Source organism: Papilio xuthus, unplaced genomic scaffold (genome assembly GCF_000836235.2).
Source record: "Papilio xuthus unplaced genomic scaffold, Pxut_1.1 DF827679.1, whole genome shotgun sequence".
In the NCBI taxonomy this organism is placed as follows: Eukaryota; Metazoa; Arthropoda; class Insecta; order Lepidoptera; family Papilionidae; genus Papilio; species Papilio xuthus.
This window is the reverse complement of record NW_013530970.1, coordinates 5634604-5653391: the sequence shown is the minus strand read 5'-3', so window position 1 is coordinate 5653391 and position 18788 is coordinate 5634604. Positions and strand designations below refer to the sequence as shown.

The window sequence follows — 18788 nt, the reverse complement described above, 5'->3', positions numbered from 1 at the left end:
GAATTCGCTATTTCAGCTATTTCAGATGGCTGCTCGCTCGTTTGCCACCTTATGATATAAAAAAAGACTTGTTTTAGTTTGAGAAACTTTATCACTGATTTTAATAATTAATTACCAATAGTTTAAGCCTCGTTCACTTTCTAACAGTGTGTCTACCAGAAACATTTGTGCTAAAGTATATTTTATTTGCTGTAATTTTAATAATTCTATAGAATTAAGAAAATTTATATGATACTATTCAAAATAAATCTGTAGATTATAAATGTAGTTTGTCTGACAGTAAAATGTGTTTATATACATAATTTCTTATATCCATTGTATTTGACCAGGTTTCATGGATGTTTGAAAGGTCAGTTTTTGGATAAATCATGATGTTTTAGCTTTATATTGGATACAAGTTTAGTTGTTTCATGTAATTCTTGTAAAGTGTGTTTCTTTGGTTTGATAAATATAAATACCAAGTTAAATGGATGAGCCATACAATATGATCCGCTACATTGCGTCAATTTTCTAGTAAAAACACAAAAGTACTAGTAAATTTTATATTATGAATTTCCTGCTATTACGACTCTTTCCTTAAAAAATTATTAAAAATATACATTTATTTAATATATATTTTTCCTTTAAATTCTTCAAAAATTAAAGTGGTGATTTACTAGGATAGTTTATGACATAAAAAGATTTAACTAAAATTTGTGGCTGGGCGCATTTCTGAACGCATCTTAGTAGATCTGTGATAAGTTCCGCATGCTTTCGACAAGTTGCGATAAGATTTGATGCGTGTTACTTCGCTTCACACGATGAATTTGTTCGTTTGTGCTATGCGATATATTGTAACCCAATTACCGTCGGTTTCTGAGACCTAAATCCCCAATTAAAAAATATTGTCTCTGTTTTCAATAATGACAAGGATGACGATATGTTTTAAACAGATATTTTGGTCTCAGAAACCGACGGTAATGATCTATAGTTGACATACTCTTATTCAAATTTATGCATAAAATAATTTCCGTGTGGTTCTCAGACGTCGAAGATATGCGTCTGCGATGTTTAATGCAATATGTTTTTTACACATTTTTCGGCGAAAGAACTTTAAGGTTCTTACATCCTTTGCCGAAAACTATGGTCAAGATAATCCTGTCACATGTTGCAAAGATGGTAATGTTGATATTTTGTATTTATCAGGTCACCTCGGGGCCGTGTGGTGGCTGAGGGCGTGTACAGCAACGCGCACTTCATGCACGCTGCCACATCTCACGTGGGGGACATCGTCCAGGTCCTCACCCAGTCGGGCAGCCTTTGGGAGGGCGTTTTCAAGACATTCAGTGCCCAGTTTGAGGTCAGTTGCCCTACTTTTTAATTATATTGTTGTATGGATGCAAAGGAAAGTTATATGTATATAAATATCTGTAAACGAGTTATATAACTTATTTATATTCGGGGATACCCTGTTTGTGTTTAAGACATTTGCATATCATTCGTAAATAATGTATTCAGTAGTAGAATAATGCATGCACTATGATAATTAAATGCATAACAATATCGTGTCCTTTAAATAAAATACATGCAGTTTTATTATAATTTCATTATTGAAATGGAAAAGATAAAGTTAGCTTTCTACATTGGGTATGTTTGTAGAGCGTCGATGACTCAAATGTAATCTGCAAGTCCTGGGTTCTAATTCAGCAATGTACAAATGTTTTTTCGATTTACATATGTATATTTGTCCGTCTTTCTTACGATGAAGGAAAACATCGCGATGCCTCACATATTTACGAAGATCATTGCGTGTTGCGTGTATGGCCTAGTCACCCTTAACTTAGGGTAGGCACCGAGCGCCTCAGTGGGGATGTATAGTGAGCTGATGCAGGTTCAGGGTCCACGATGAAGCTTTAATTATCCATAGATATCAAGGACGTTTAGTTATTATATAAACAGACCCCTAGTGTTTTTCTCACACTAAATCTACATAAGAGGTTGCGTCGGAATGTGGCAGGCTATCTAGAACTTATGTATTTAGGTTCTCCCATAACTTATTTTTTTTAGTAAAGTAAAAAATGACATCAATGTTAACGCCGACACTTCTATTAAGTTTAAAGATCGCTAACCTTACAACGTGTGATTCTAAAACCGTCTGACGCCCTTTGCTATTCACAAGTTTTTGCAGACAGAACATTTAGACGTGGTGTCATCGAACTGACGACCTTAGGTTTGGCGCGTCGGTCACTGAACTATCAGAGACGCCAATCCCACGCTAATACAATGAAGGGTGCACAAATTTCTAGAATTATAATACTCAAAGCAATCTAATTAGCATAGCTTTTGGAAGCTTAAGTCCCTTGCAATCAAAGGGTACAATTTTTTATTTAATGACTTACTCGTGGAAAAGCCTTTGTATCCTAGAGATTGCTTTAATATCACAAGAAGCTTTTAATAAGAAATTCTGCAGACATCCAATATATTCACGACTTGTTACTACTGGGTAGCAAGATTGATTTAAAAAGCCAGCATGTAAAGTTGCATTCGTTTGCTCCTGATGAATTTGACGAGTTTGTGGGGACGATTGGAATGTCATCTCTGGGGCTAATTTAAGAGACAGCTAGTTTATAATCTTTTAGAATAATGTAAATTAGATTTATAATTGAAATATAATGTGTAAAAAATTAACGGATATAGGACAGGGACGTAATAGGCGATACGTTTGGGCCGGGGCTGGTGAAGTGCATCCTCCCCCGCCGCGCACCGCCGCCGCCCGCTGGCCCGGCCGCGCTGCAAACTGGGTCGGATCGATACACGCACCGGCTGCGCTCCTTTCCACCTCCCCCTCGCCCCCGTCCCCTGTCCCCCGACCCGCGCAAGCTCCCCGCCGGGGGACCTTTGCGAATCAATCCATGTTAGAATGCCTGCAGAATTCTGTAGCGCTCTCTTGTTGAATACTAGGCACCATTTTGTGCTAAATGTGACTTGTGTTGGATATTAAAAATATTTCCTAGTGTTTTCTCTGTGAAATAAATGTTTGGAAAATGTTGCTTCAACAACCTGTTTTCGTCATAAGAAGATCCGTGTTAAATGGATATAGATATGGAAGGGAGACTGAAAGATATGAAAAGGTTAGCATTCGATAGCATTGATTTGGCACTTGGGAAATAAGAATTTTCATTTCACTGAAGTGCCAATTCAAGCGAGCTACAAAAGTTTAAGGTCGTTATGTCCTTGGTTTTATCGACTCATTTGTTAAATGCACGATCATTAGATTATTTTGATAATTGTTAAATGATATTTGCAAATGCAAAGGTCGTGAACATAATTGTATGTATGTAAAACAGGGGAATGAGAATCAGTAATCTCTCTTCACGGCTTCTGGGTCAGGGGCGGTTGGGATTGTTCTTTTTTTAATTAGGAAAGTGGGTTAGTCACTTTAGCTAACGTTACTCTATTTAAAAGTAAAGAAAAAATACGTCAGTATTTTAAGGCTATTTACCAGGTCAAAATCTGATGAAGTTAAATAAACTACAGTATGTTTTAATTAATATACAGTGGGCTTGTATTCTAAATTGACTAAACCAACATATTTCTTTAACTTAATATTTTAATAACTTATTATAACTAAAGGAACTGTTTCGCCTTACACTTGACAGGAACAAATATTCCAAGTTAGCGGCCAACCTTCAAGACTGAAGAGGCGTTAGAAGAAGAATTATGTTATAATTTAGAGTGCTGTGAATTTGTTCTCAAGTTCTCTTTATTAAATTTCTCAGGTGCACGGATTGCATGAAGATTAAAGTTTTGAGTTTTGAATGAGACTCGTTTGTGGTATAAAAGACTTTGCCGTAAGGAGCTTAACTCGCCGTTCTTTGACCGGATACCTGGGAACAGTCCTTTATAATTCCACATTTTAGAAATTTCTAGTCTAGGCTAGAATTTTCATCGATGTTGCTATATTAAATAGTCACTTTGACAACTAAAATTGTAGTTGCGTTCCAGTTCATCGTATAATGGCCTTTATTTTGTCTTGACTTGATGACAAAAGGAGTTATGTTTTATGGGCGTAAATTCCTTTGTGACGGCCTGGAGCCTAAACAACTGAACTCACTTTGATGAGTGAGGTGTTATTTGATTGGTTTTTTCTCTGGATTGTTATAGAGAGTGTGTCATAGTTAGTGGGGTTTTTGGTTTTTGTATTAACAAGTTGTGTGATTTTCTTTCTTACTGCCACACACAAACTCGGTAATTGGTTACTAAAGGGTCTCTCTTAGTGTAGTTTAGTATGAAAAATCTGATTCTAGGTGTGGCGTTTCAAATCTGTAATTTGAAAAAATAACAGTAGAAAAGTCAACCAGAATTGCTGAAGGCTACCTTGAACTGTAACTGTACTTGAGTTAAGGTAAATTCGTTATAACAATAGCCCTTTCAAAATATTTTTAAACGGCCCCTAAACAGTTAAGTGCTCTAGACCACACCAAACTAAAAATGATTTTTTTTAAAGGTGCGACAATACAATTTAAATTAAAGATTATATAAGCGCTCCAAATGTAGATGCATGGTCTCTGCCTACCTCTTTGCGTTACGGGTGTGATTTTATGTATATTTATAAGAATTAAAATATTTCCTGGACAATTATATTCAAACAAATGTATAGATAAAATCATGAATGGACTTATCATCTCGGATTGTTTCGAAAACGAAAGTGTCATCGACCTGGTGATCTTCAACCTTTGTCGGACGATAACCGTTTAGTGCTTCCTACCACCACCAGTTGGCGCCAGTTATTGGTGTGGCAGGAATGGTTTTTGCCACATTCTTACGATTTTTTTTTATTTCAATGAGAAAATTGTACTAATATATAAATTAGTGAGTTATTACGTCATTTCGCGTTGTTTATATAAATTTATTATACTTCTGACATATTTAGTTCTGTCGTGTTTTAAATCACCCTTTAAACTGGTACCAGCTGTCGCCCGCGAATCTAACCGCGCGCAATTAAAAAAAACTATTGGTCATAGCGTAATGTTATATAGCCAAAAGCCTTCCTCTATAAATGCACTATCCAACAAATAAAGAATTTTTCAAATCGGACCAGAAGTTCCTGAGATTAGCGTGTTTAAACAAACTCTTCCGTTTTATAATATTAGTATAGAATAATTGGTGACACTTAATAATTATAGATTTTTTATTTTTGCTTTCATGTTCTAAGCAACAAAACGCTTACATTCTTGCGTCTAGTATATTGTTACTCAACATCTAAACAGTTATCTGAGTATGCAAATTGCTTCTCGTTTACCATATTTATTAAACAAAATTCGCCTTAATTTGTACAGAAATAGAGTTTAAATTGCTTTGTAGATAATGTGCGTTACTATTTCATTTCCTAGAAAGGTGATGAGTAGATTGTAGTGTTGATGTCCGGCTTGCTACATTTAAATAATTTTATGTTGTATAAGATTAACACGTCTAACCGTCGGTTTCTGAGACCTAAATCTCCGTTTAAAACATTTTTATATGCGTTTTGTGTAAGATAATGACGATGTTTTATCTATACAAAGATTTTAGTCTCAGAAACCTACAGAAAATGGTGATAAATGCGAATGTTTCGATGAATGGATGGATGTATATTTGTTAGTAGGTATCTCCAAAACGGCTGCATGGATCTCGCTGAAATTTGGCATAGATGTAGAACATAACCTGGACTAACAGCTAGCGTATTATAAAAGTCCGACTACCCTCAAAAAAAAGCTATGCCAAATTATAACGCAGAATAAAATTGATAGAATCAAATGTTTCTCAAAATTGTCGCAATCTCTGTCTACCCCTTTTGGTTACATGTCTGAGTTATATTGTTAAAATTTCAGTGATTGATTTAGTAATTATGAATGTAGTTTGCGTGTTTAGTTAACTATCTTGCATTACGTGAACTATGGGCGTGGCTGGTTGCAGTGCCGGTCAATCGATTTTCGCTATGACGTTGTGCGCGTACTGCATGTAATCTTGTCTTCTCTTGTCGTCTCTTTCTCCCAACAATCGAACTTAATGTCGCTAGTCTTACGATCCTTAGTGTAGATTTAATATCTGAAATCAACAATTAAGTAGGTTTAACTTTGAATGCAGTTATACAAATAGTGGTTGAAATGATATTTTGTGTATATTTTACACGATTCTTTGTTTCTTGATTTGATTTAAAGTTGACTTTTTTATTAAATATTGTAAATAATTCTTAACTGTATCGTCACTTCATCTTTTAACATAAACTTAAGTTTAAGACTTAATTGTTGACTACGTAAAAACCTTATCTGCAGCCTAAACAATGGCTACGGTGTTTACAAATTATAAAGTTTTGTACACACTTATGATAAATTATTACCATAATATGCCACTACTAAAATGCTCATCCAACTCTCAACAGACTAATTCATACTTTAACACTAAAGTGTTCAAAACTCTTGAGTGAACCTAAATTAAGGAATGTTTAGTCGTTCATATATCAATAGGCAAGTGGGATCGTGGTCGAACGCTAGCTTGTTCAAAAAAGAGCTTACATGGTCTATCTCTACTTAAAAACCTACAATGGTTCATAGGAGCACATTTGTCATTTTGTTTTCTCAAAACAAAATATCCAAATCAAACATGCTTTTTTATTTTTATATCATAAGGTGGCAAACGAGCGAGCGGCCATCTGAAATCGCTGAAATAGCGAAGTGACCGTTGCCCATAGACAGGCAATTGCATATGCGTTGCCTACCTTTAATCGACGAAGGAAAGGATGCACAGAGAGAAAATATTTTCCCTTTCGATGCATCCTCTCATCCGGAAAGTCCACTTCCACTTCTCATCCTTTTCTTATAAGAGAAAGGGTGGAAAGGAAAACAATACTAAATTAGGCCTCCGGGACGCACACTCATCAGACGAAACGCGGAATTGCTTCCACTTGACGCCTGTCTTCTGTGTGGTCGTGGTATTTCACTTTTCCAATTCGTGCGAAGATGTTAAAGCGGGCTCTACCACTGTTAAGATAATAATACGTTTTGTTAATTCAAAAATCAAATTAACCGCATTACTCTACGTCTATGACACTCAGGGGAAGAATACGAATCGTATAAAACCTCGCTGTCCGAAATCAGTTTAGTAGTTTCAGTTATAGGCTGTTACAATGATCATACATAATATTTGTATACTTCATATCTATGCCCGCGTTATCATTTCCTTCCGGTTTCCTAACGCGATAATTATGTAAATCCATCATTTAAAACTGTCAAAGATATAATACTAGTATATATATGTATTTATATATAATTATTATATAAATGGTGTTTAATTTTGTTGAATAAATTTGATTGTTTGAATGAGCCTTTTTATTGTTACGTAATGTCAAAAACGCCCGAATCGATTTGAGTAAAATTTAGCATAAAGATTCTTTCGGTTCGGTCTGGGCGCATAGACAATTTAGCTCTGAAAATGTTTGATTCCCGTGCTGATAACGCAACGGATTACTCTGGTTTTTTTTTTTAATAACGAAATCGAAGCAACAGTATTAGGTCATCGTGATGGTTATATACGTGTATGTTCTGTAATACATAATGATTACAGTATATAAGCCTCTAGACCTCGGCATCCCTAATCCGATGTAATGCTCGCTCGGTAAGACCCGGGCAAGGTCGCCATGTAATGTCAAGGAGTTGAAGATGCAAATACTTTAAATACCAACATATTTTCAATAATAATGTCAACAAGCGATTTAAACTATAAAATAATAGGCATTGAAATCATTTTTTTTTATTTATTCATCTTTGAATGGAAATACATTCTTGATAGTTGTGGTCTTAAGATTAAAATTGATTTAAGAAAAGATTTGCTCATAATAATGTTTATCGATACTTTTTTGTTACTATTTAATATGTTTGTAGGTGGTGCTAGAGGTAGCTCACCGCGTGGACCAAGAGGGCGTGGTCGCGGTAGACTCCGTGGTAGAGAAGTTGATCTTCAAGCCCCAGGACGTGGTGTCTATCCGCGCCAAGGACTCTGACCTGGAGTACGCCACGCACGATGTGTTCCAGACTGATACGGCCATTAGCAAGTTTAATGGTCAGTATTGTTACTAATTACACCGATGTAACGAAAAGAGTTACATCTCTTATGGGATGTCTGACTTGTAACCATTTTCGTGGTATTTCTTAATTTTGCAGCAAACTAAGTACTTTGTATGAATGTTTTTTATAATTAAGAGATCAAATTTGAGTGAATTTTGGATTTTAATTTTGTTGATGCAACAAAAGACTAAAGTAAGGAAGACCAAAAATATATGAAGACGAGAAAATTTTTAGTAAATAATTTTAGACGCAAATTTATAACTACGATATTCTTGAGTTTAAATTTCGGTCAAAAGGAACTCTTTGAAAAAAAAGCAATATAAATTTGTACAAATGTTGCGGCAGTGGAAACTAGATAATTATGCTATTATATGTTTTGTTATTAGGCAACGGTCGTACAGCAGAAGAGCGTCACTTAGAGCCGTGGGACGGCTGCGACGGTGAAGCTGGGGACGCGCCATCTCTGAACGGCGACGCTCGTCTTGACGAGCTGGAGCTGGACCACCGCGCCAACGGCTGGGACGCCAACGACATGTTCCGCAAGAACGAAGAGGTGTACGGTGTACATAGCACCTATGACCACTCGCTGGCAGGGTACACGCTGCCCCTGCAGAGGAAGGACACGCAGGATTACAGGTACAAAACTAGTTAATTAAATCGATGTTATCCTATTTGGGAAAATACAGGAGAACAAAAAAAAATAAACAGTCAATAATTAGTATTATTGCCCTTAACCTAGTCTACGTCGAGATGTTGCAATCGAGATATACTAAATGTACAAATTAAATTAATTCCATTTATCAATGAAATTGTTTGTGCAGAGATGCCGAGGCTAAAGCGGAGGAGATAGCAGCTGAGATAGAGAGCACGCCGTCATACAAGGCGCGCATCGAGCTGGAGAATGGCGACGAGGAGGAGCGCTTCGCGGCCGTGGTGCGTCCGCAGGACGGACAGGCACCAGGCAAATATGTCATACCTAACAAACGGAAACATTTGCAGGTAAAATATACATGCAACCAGTAAAATATAACAGTTCATTGTGGACAATGATCATTTTACAATGTATTGTTAAAAAAAAATCCATCCGAATGCTGTATTAATTATGAGTAACATGGGCCATATTTAATTTATTTATCTATTATATGAAATTTTTCAGTCACAATGTTAGTTGTGCTATATTTAAATGCCGCGCGGACGGAGTCGCGGACAACAGCTAGTACTTTTATTTATTTCTTAGACTTAAATATTATTCTCCAGGGTGGAAAGCTAGTGAAGCCATTGTCAGGCAACGGCGGCGGCTCCTCTCCTGGCAACGGACCGGGCAGCGGCAAGCCCGGCAACTTCCCGCACCCCGGACACCCGCAGCACCCCGCGCACGCCCAACACGGGCCCCACGCGCCCCACGTCCCGCCCAAGGATAAGGAGCACCGCCCCCCACGGCACCACCTCACGCCCCCCTCCGACCGACGGCTGGATGACTCACCGGTAAGTCAACTAAAAATAATATACGGAAATACCGGCGAACAAAATCAAAGCAAAGTAAACTGATAAAAATATTTGGCTTTTTCTAGTTCTGTTGAGATAAAATAATGTATATTTTGTTTTCAGTCTGGTGCGAGTAATGGCGGGCTCCCGAGTGGTGCGGGCGGCGCCGGCAACAAGAGCTACGCGGCTCAAGCGGGCGGGTACCACGCGCCTCCGCCCTTCCCCCACCATGCACAGTGAGTTATATGACACACTATGACACTATACACCAATGCACTACTTATAAGATTTTATTAATCAAGTAAATTGTTAAAATTATTCCGATATTCCATTTCTTAACTATGTGATATGTAAAATATGTGTGTGTATTATGTTCCAACAGGCCACAGACAGGCAAGATGAATGGTGATCCCAGAGCGCCGCCTCTCGCCAGGCAAGGCTTCCCGTCGCACCACCATCATGTGAGTTGCTGTCTTATTGTCTACACATAAGTTACATTTTTGATTGACGTCAATATTCACCGATGATAAATCCTACGTCTTTATTGGTCTCTAATTTTTTGAAATGTATGCTTGTACTTTGTTAACAGAATGCAGTACCCACGGAGCCTCGCGGTAGACCGCAAGGCCCGCCAGAGCCTCGTGAGCCCCGAGAACCTCGAGATCCACGTGACCTACGCGATCCCCGTGACTTACGGGATCACCGTGACTTACGAGACCCACGTGACCCGCGAGATCCCCGCGACCCACGTGACCCGCGTGATCCTCGTGATCCTCGTGACCCTCGTGACCCACGTGACCCTCGCGACCCGCGTGACCCTCGTGACTCACGGGAGCTGCGCGAACCTCGTGAGCGACGCGCAGATGAAGTGCAGGTGAGTATATACAATTATGCTATGTTTATAGTACTAATTGTAGCGTCTTATTTATATTTGAAATGCGAAAGTTTGGATGTATGGATGTTTGGTGGTCGAACGACACGGTAGTATTGTATAAGTAAAGGCGTATAATTGAAAGTCTTATTGCCTCACTGAAAATCTGTATCTGTCTCTCTTTAGTGTATATATTGTGACATTCTTTCTTTTTTCCCCAGGAGCTCCGCAAGTTCGGTCAGGACTTCAAGCTGGTATCCTCTGGTGCTCCGGCGCACCAGCAGGCGCAGCAGCCGCATCCGCAGCACCCACAGCACGCACCGCACCCGCAGCACGTGCCCCACCAAGCTCACCAGCCTCACCAGCCCCAGGTCAACCCACAGCCACCGGTATGATATGTCTGCATTACTACATTACACGATAAAAATAAATAGACGGAATAACTAAAAATATAGGAGAATCTATGTTGCCAGTGATGGAGTGGTAATGAAAGTTTGTCCATTCACCAGATTCTTCAATGTATAATAGTATTATACTAAATTGTTTAATGTGTTAGCAGCTGCCGCCGCCAGCGCCGAGCCCGCCCGAGGTGTCAGCCAACGTGGGCGCGCCTTCCGACCCGCTGCCCAAGCGCGAGCGTCCGCCGAAGCAGCACACACCGCCCGCCGCACACAAGGTCACTACTGCCTCTATATTAGCCCTTTCCTACACAAGGCTACGTTAACTATCGAAACTAGTGTGGTTGCATGACGCTCCGTACACACAATTAAATCGACACGAGTCTTCTATTCAACGGAGACTACATGTCAACTGTAGATTTACTCCGCCATCTTGAAAATTGGAGATACTTTTCTCACGACGATTTTGGCAAACAAGTTGCGAACAACTGGCGATAGCAACAAAAGAATAATGTCGGAGACGCCATATCTATGATATTGTATTGCAGAAGTCTACGACGAAAATTGCCGGGTTTCGAATATTTATATCGACACTCAGAATTTATTATGACTATTTAAAATTTAAGAGTCACTTAACGACTTTGAATGTAGGGTTCAGTATATTAATTGATATTTATTGTAACAGCCACCACCAGTACCAAAGCCAGAGGAGCCGGTGTCCGATGAGCAGTCGCCATCATCCTCGTCTCCGCCGTCGTCTGCCTCGCCCGGCATCGACCGCGCTAACGCCACACTCAAGAAGTCCACTCTCAACCCCAACGCCAAGGAGTTCAACCCCAGCGCTAAGCCCTTCACACCGCGCAGCCCCAGCACACCCAACCCCAGCCGGTAACACTCAAATATCTTTAAATTTGTCATCGTCGTCTTCCTGTCGTTTTCCCTAAGGAGCATCGGCATAGTATTGACTACATTACGCATGTTCTCTTTTCCATCTTCATAGATTTTCTAGTAATAATAATAATTAAAAAGTAAAATTTTATTGCTAAATACAAAATTATTTTTTTTTTAATACGAAAATGTAAATAATTCTCGTCTCTAATCCTATTCTCGTTCACACCGTATTCTAATATAAAGAACGCGGTTAAGGGAAAAGGCATTTTGCAGGGTAAGGGGAATTTATTATAAAGGAGTTACGTAATTTTTCATGTATATCTTGTTCAATAAGGTAGGCAATACTTATTACTTAGTGTTACTTAAATGATTAAGTGTTTGATTATGTGTATGTGTCGTCAGTCCGCACACGCCGGGCACGCCTGTGGGCATGGGCGTGGGCGTGGGCATGGGCCTCAGCGGCGTGGGCGTGATGGGCGCCGGCGTCAGCTACGTGCCCGCGCCGCATCCGCCCCCACCGCACATGGTACGTACACACACTGACACACGCTGTATACACCTTCTTGCAACTATTAAGTATATTTTTTCTTCAATAATATACAGTATGATTCTAATTTTAAATCAGAATGACCTTGAACTGATAATGTATACATAAATTATAGTCTTGATATTCCATACATCAAGTTTAAATTATAACAAGCGCCTCTGACTCAAAGGTTAAGCTTTTCACTTGTAATATGCAGGTCTTGAGTTCGAATTCCGCCAAGTAACAATTTTTTTTCGACTCATGATTTACATATGTATATTTATTCGACATTCTTACGGTGAAAGATCTGGGGTAAAATTCAAAGTTATGTATGAAGTCAACCCACACTGTCATTGACTGGCCTAGTTACTCCTAACTTAGGGTAGTCTCCGTGTTGATGATGATGATAACTAATAGAGTATTGTGTACAGTTCGCGCACCAGGTGGCGGCAGTGCCTGCGTACGCGATGGTGGCCGCAGCTGCAGCCGCCGCGCAGCAGCCGCCCGCATATCTGCCACATCCACACCCCGTGAGTACATTAACCCCCACCCCCCACCCCCACCTCACACACACACTGATACAACCCCAGCTAATTGGGTATAAAGTAAAACCATAAATATGTTTTTATTTTAATTTTTAAATGCCGTAAGGTAAATATTTAATAAATATTTCTATAAGCCGACTAATCGTTGATTTCTGAAACCAAAATTCTTGGAACAAAACAGATATAAAATATTTTATACAGAAGTTTTGGTCTCAGAAACCAACAATAAGATATTATTTCTTTAGTGGATACTAGGTACCATAGGTACGAAATATAATTAAGAATGTATAGAGTTGGTTAGTTGGGTTAAAGTATGAGTGGGTCTGGTGACAGATGGAGATGAGTTGCGAGTGCCGGCAGTACGGGCCCCCCATACTGCTGGTGCCGGACAAGCGGGACAGACACGACACGGTGAGCCGTGTGCCCCCCACATGACACCACATGCCACCACGTGCCCCCAATAACACAATAACTATAGCCATAACTAAACTGCAAGTTAAATAACTGCTTAGTGAAGTTTTTTCTAACTAAACATACAATAAAACCTCAATTACTCGCTATTTAATGACGCCTAAGGCTTTAGGCCTCTATTCGTTCCTACCGTTTTCTTATATGAGAAGGGGAAGTGGATTTGATGGAGAAGGGTACGCATAGGAAAGGGAAATATTCTCTTCCTGTACGTCTCTGTTAATTAAAGGTTACTGCAATTGCTTATGGTCCATGGGCAGCGGTTGTTTCGCTATTTCGGCGAATTAAGGTACCAGTTCGGTTGTCAATTTCTAATATGTAAAATCCAGTTTAGCAGTATTAACACGTTAGCTGCCGGAATGATTTTTCGAAAAACGAATTTTGTTTTTTTTTTTTAATTTTGCCCAAAACCATCTGAATGGGGCCTTACGGGTCACGCTGTATACAACAATTCGATTATAAAGCCACAGCGAGGTGTTGAATGAAAGTATGGCTTGTCAGACATATAGTCCGACACGGCAGCTAACGTGTTAATTGATTTTTGCTACAGCAGTTGCAATTTTTCTTTTGGATATGTTAAATTTGAGACTAATAAATCCTGATTGAAAAATGTTTGTTGTTTTGAAGAAATACGTAACGAGTTTTTCTAGATTTTTTTTACATTTAATAAAATTAACAATATTTTTGGAATGGTGAATGAATATTAATGTCGTGTCGTTTTCTATCTAATCTTATAATTCTATGAATGTACTAATTAATCTTTGACCTAACACTATCGAACCTATGGAGATCTATTGGTAACTAGTTCTCGCCCGCGACTCCATCCAAATATATGTATGTGTTCTTCCAGACTATCTTTTACATCTATACCAAATTTCTACGCAGGTCAGGTCTCTTTGGAATATTTTTTGTCTTTCTATTATGGTTTGAAAAACCGTTTAATCTCTTTTTTTTTGTTTAATAGAATTGTGAAATTGTTAATGACGTCTGTATTAGTTAATTTGCTGATGTTATAAATTAATTAGCGACCAGTACATCTAAACCAACACCCAATAACCTATCACCATAATTCACACCACAATCATAACCAATCGCCCTTAACTTATAGTAGACTTCGAGCCCCTCAGTGGTGATGATGATGACATCTAAACCCTGTGGGTTTTTAGTACTGCTGTCTAACCAATCTTTATATATATAATTCTTCTGTGAGTGTGTATGTCACTGAACTTCTCTCAAACGACTGGACTGATTTTGATGAAATTTTTTGTGTGTGTTCAAGGGGATCTGGGAATGGTTTAGTTTCACAATTTTGTCCGCTGGACAATGTTTTTTTAATTAATTTTTAATTTATTAGTAGTTGTTGATTTTGGAATGTTTTACATTGGATCCGACAGACGGCACTACCATCGCAGTGTCAAATTGTCAGACGTCTGTCGGGTCCGCTAGTATTATGTTATGTAAAGATTTTGTATAATAAAATAAAAAAAGATACATTCTAATAAACATCTATCCATCTAAACTTTCGCATTTATAGTATTAGTAAGATTGGAAAAAGCCTATCAGACGTAAACAGTTACATGTCTTAAAAGTTATATTAAGAGTTCTAACTGTTCCTTTCGAAAAGGCCGTGAATATCAAATGATATTTTAAAAAGAAATTAAATCGTAATTTTGTAATATTTTGTATTAGAATATATTTATAACATGTCTTGTATTACCGATACATAAATGAAAACCACTAATATAATTATTTTATAACAAATTAAGCGTGGATTTTCACACGTAATAAAATCGTTTCGGCAGTGGAAACTCACAGTTAAATAACCTCTTCGGGTGATAATTTGACAAATTTTTCCGACATCGACCACAATTTGGCCGCCAAATCTTTATCCTTGGCTTTATGTGACATGCAACTTTCTTTGCAGTCTTCGTAATAACGTCCACTTACATCGTCACATTCATCTGCAACTGCCAAGTAAATAGAGGTCTGAGCTCCTTCTTCTGGACTCTTGAAGAATGTGTACAGCACGAGGCTCCTCATCTTCTCCAAGAGTGTAGAACTTCTATATAACGAGGTGTTCACTTGACCAGGATTTAGACTGTTCACCACCACACCGGAACCCTCCAATCTTCTTGCTAGCTCATTACTGAATAGTATATTGCATAGCTTACTGTTAGCATACGCTTGGAAATAGCTCCCTGTGTTACTCCAGTTTTCTGGCACATATCCAAGTTTGTGCAACGCCGACGATACGATAACGACACGACTAGGAGACGATTTTTTTAATATCGGTGTTAATAAAATTGTTAAAAGGAAAGGACCGAAATGATTGACTTGCATATCCCTCATTATTCCATCTTCAGTTTTAGTACATATTGCTCCGGCGTTGTTTATCAATACGTCCAATTTAGCCTCTTTACTTGTAAATTCATTAACAAATTCCCTAACAGATTTCAAAGATGATAAATCTAATTTTATATATCTTACGAATTTATTTTTTGTTTTATTTATAATTGTTTCCACTGCTTGCTTACCCCTGGTATCATCTCGACATGCGACAATAACTTTAGCACCTCTTCTAGCTAAATCCAATGCTGTCTCGTAACCCAGTCCCCTACTAGCGCCAGTCACTATCACCACTTTGCCTGTCATTATATTCCCACTGGAACATTTGCCGGTTGTCAGTTTGTTGAATATTTTTATTATAACCAATGTTAATAATAACCATAGTAACCACATTTTTAAGTGTAACGAGAATATTATATTTTCATAGTATGAAATTTACGAGTATATTTCACTCGATATGTAAATTGACGACTTAATAAGAATCATATCGCAGTGAGACTGATTTCATTATCTAGTTATTGCTATAAACCCAATATAATCATGTTATCCTGGTTTGTCTGCAAAGGAAACAATTTTTTATAATCCGTACTGTATAGTAGCAAATAATAAAAAAAAAACATTAATTTCCTTTTGGTAGTCAAAATGTAATAACGACATAATAAAAGTAGCTATAGCTCGCGACTCCATCTGCGCTATTAACTACTAATAAATACTATTACTACTAATAATAACTAATAAATTAAAAAAGTTTCTAGACAGACGGACGAACAACAAAGTGATCCTATAAGAGTTCTGTTTTTTTCCTATAAGGTACGAAACACGAAACTATAAACCCTAAATAGAATGTGAGGTCTTCAAGACTTTGTTCTACATCTATGTAAAATTTCAGCGATATCCGTTCTGGAGATACCTTCTAACAAACATACATCCAAACATTCGCATTTATAATATTAGTAAGTATTGGTCATATCGATAACTGTCAGTTATACTTTACCATTCTCTCGCGGACTTGAGTGGGAAGCGAATTTAATTCTTTGACTGTACAAGGTCCAATATAATCATATTTTATGATTTATTGATATAATTAATATGTTAAACGCAATAAATCATACGCCGTTATCATTCGCCTCGTCCGATACGCGGTGACCTTGACGAATATCTTGCCATTGAAATTATCAGCTGGTTAATTTTACTAGTTTTTTAAACAGATAAAATTAACCGGATCTAATCGTTTTTATAACTAACAAAGTTACGTTTTATTGTCGATAATTATCGTTATAATTTTTCAATATTAGGTTTCAGTGAAATCAACCGTAATTAAAAAAAGATGACATATTAAGGTCTTTTAATGTTTAAAAACTACAAGAAAAATCTCAATTTCTTTTAAGTTGTGTTCACGTTACTTTGATGGTGTTTTTGCTACTGCAAAGTGAACCTTAAGCTATTGTTTTTAAGTTTATTTTCCTACAGAGATTAATTTAGAGGTTATAAAATGTTCCAACTAACTCATTCAATTGTTTGCAGAAAATTTTGTTTGATATTTGAATGAAATTTGTGTGTTTTTATTGCGTTTTATTTTAACCTAAACGTGAAATAACGTCTAAAGTAGGTGTGTAATGTATAGATGTTTGATTTCCAGTTGTATGGAGCCGCTATGGGGGGCGGGGCGGCGGTGGCGGGGGCGGCGGGGCAGCACGCGCCTCTGCCCGCACAGCAACAGAGAAATTTCAGAAAAGGTTATATTTGAAGCCAAATATATAATGTTTCTTTTATATTTAGTGGCTGTATAAACTAATTGCTAAAGTCAAAAGTTGTTATCACTAAGGGTAATGTAACTATTACTTAAATGTAGCAATCTGAGATGTTTAATGTTAATTTAAACATTTATTAGTATTGACTTCTGATAGTAAATCAATACTGAAGGTTACCCTTAGTGACCAAATGTCGACGTATAACATGCCAGTAAAAGTATTCTTAAGTGAAAATTTAATTAAACTTAATGAAGTAAACATTTAACATTTTTTTATTAGTTGGTGTGGGTTCTGGTGTGCAAGTTGCGGCGGCAACTGGGCAACCGCTGCTGGCGCCGGCACCCATGCAGCCCTTCGTGCCCTACCCGCACCCCCACCCCCACCCGCACCCCGGACACCCCGGACACCCCGCGCACCAACCCCAGCCAGCGCTGCAGTACCAGCACATGGTGAGTCACATATTGTCTTACAATACCTAACTGTCAACAACAAACAGAAATAATAAAAACATATAAATTCGATCAATAAGTTATAACGAAAGGCAATAGTTAGTGTTTTAACTAAATAATATTATAATTTTAGATGAGAATGTACGGCGGAGGCGTGGCTCCCGGCGTGGGCGTGGCGGCCGGCGTGGGTGTCGGCGTGGGCGGCGGGGTGGGCGTGGGCGAGGGCGCGGCGTACGCCCCCCAGGCGCCCTCACCAGCTGCAGCCTCCCCCGCGCTGTACCCGCCGCCCTCGCCCGCGCACACCCCCCACCCCCATCCGCACCCGCACCCACACCACCACTACCAGCAGCCGCCATTCCAGGTATTCACTGAAGAATATATGTTCAATCAATTGCCCGCAAGTTATATGCCCCTTTTGAAGTGAACACGGTCATCAACTGTGTTCACTCCGAAATAGTAGATTATTTAATGAATATAATAAATTGTAGCGATACTAATGTTGCTCTAGTAAGTGCGGGTAATAATAAAATGAAGGTGTTCTATTAACGAGTATAGGTACTGTGCCCGCTGATGGGCCCGGGCTCCCATCACCACCATCATCACCATCCGCACGTGGCCTATCTCAACCACGCGCCGCCCACAGCCTCGCCGCCGCACCACCCACACACGCTACAGGTGATTAAATGTCTCTCATCATAACAGGATGTGTTTCTCTTTAACTGCGCACTTAGATAAGTGGTAGTAATGGTTACTTTAATCCTTTAGTGTAGATTTTTCTATCTACAATAAGGGTCTAATTTAGTAGCCATTTAACGACTCTAAGTAGTGATAGCATATGTAATTAAAAAAAATGTTTGTTTAATTTCAGCAACAAGTGCTGATGCCGCCTCAGCACCAGCCGAGCGGCGGCGGTTCGTCCACACCGGGCGGGCACACGCACCCGTAACGCGCACGCCCGGCCCCGCCCCCACCCCGCC

General features: G+C 38.7%; 2 protein-coding genes and 1 long non-coding RNA gene across 3 annotated transcripts; 2 read left to right on the top strand and 1 right to left on the bottom strand.

The window, feature by feature from the left end:
- Positions 1-1122: 1122 nt before the first annotated feature.
- LOC106117570 (ataxin-2 homolog) lies at positions 1123-13232 on the top strand. Its single transcript, XM_013311932.1, has 15 exons — positions 1123-1139; positions 1186-1339; positions 7899-8076; positions 8468-8717; positions 8903-9080; positions 9339-9566; positions 9690-9802; positions 9949-10027; positions 10156-10440; positions 10659-10826; positions 10994-11113; positions 11521-11723; positions 12129-12252; positions 12684-12782; positions 13131-13232. Exons 1-15 carry the CDS (start codon positions 1123-1125, stop codon positions 13230-13232), a joined length of 2298 nt encoding a protein of 765 aa, XP_013167386.1.
- Positions 13233-14937: 1705 nt separating this feature from the next.
- On the bottom strand, positions 14938-16133 carry LOC106117908 (retinol dehydrogenase 14-like). Its single transcript, XM_013312419.1, has one exon. It carries the CDS (start codon positions 16002-16004, stop codon positions 15081-15083), a length of 924 nt encoding a protein of 307 aa, XP_013167873.1. The 5' UTR covers positions 16005-16133; the 3' UTR covers positions 14938-15080.
- A 1922-nt stretch (positions 16134-18055) lies between these two features.
- LOC106117734 (uncharacterized) lies at positions 18056-18782 on the top strand. Its single transcript, XR_001227890.1, has 3 exons — positions 18056-18172; positions 18367-18486; positions 18680-18782. It is a non-coding gene; the product is annotated as an uncharacterized LOC106117734 (long non-coding RNA).
- Positions 18783-18788: the final 6 nt, after the last annotated feature.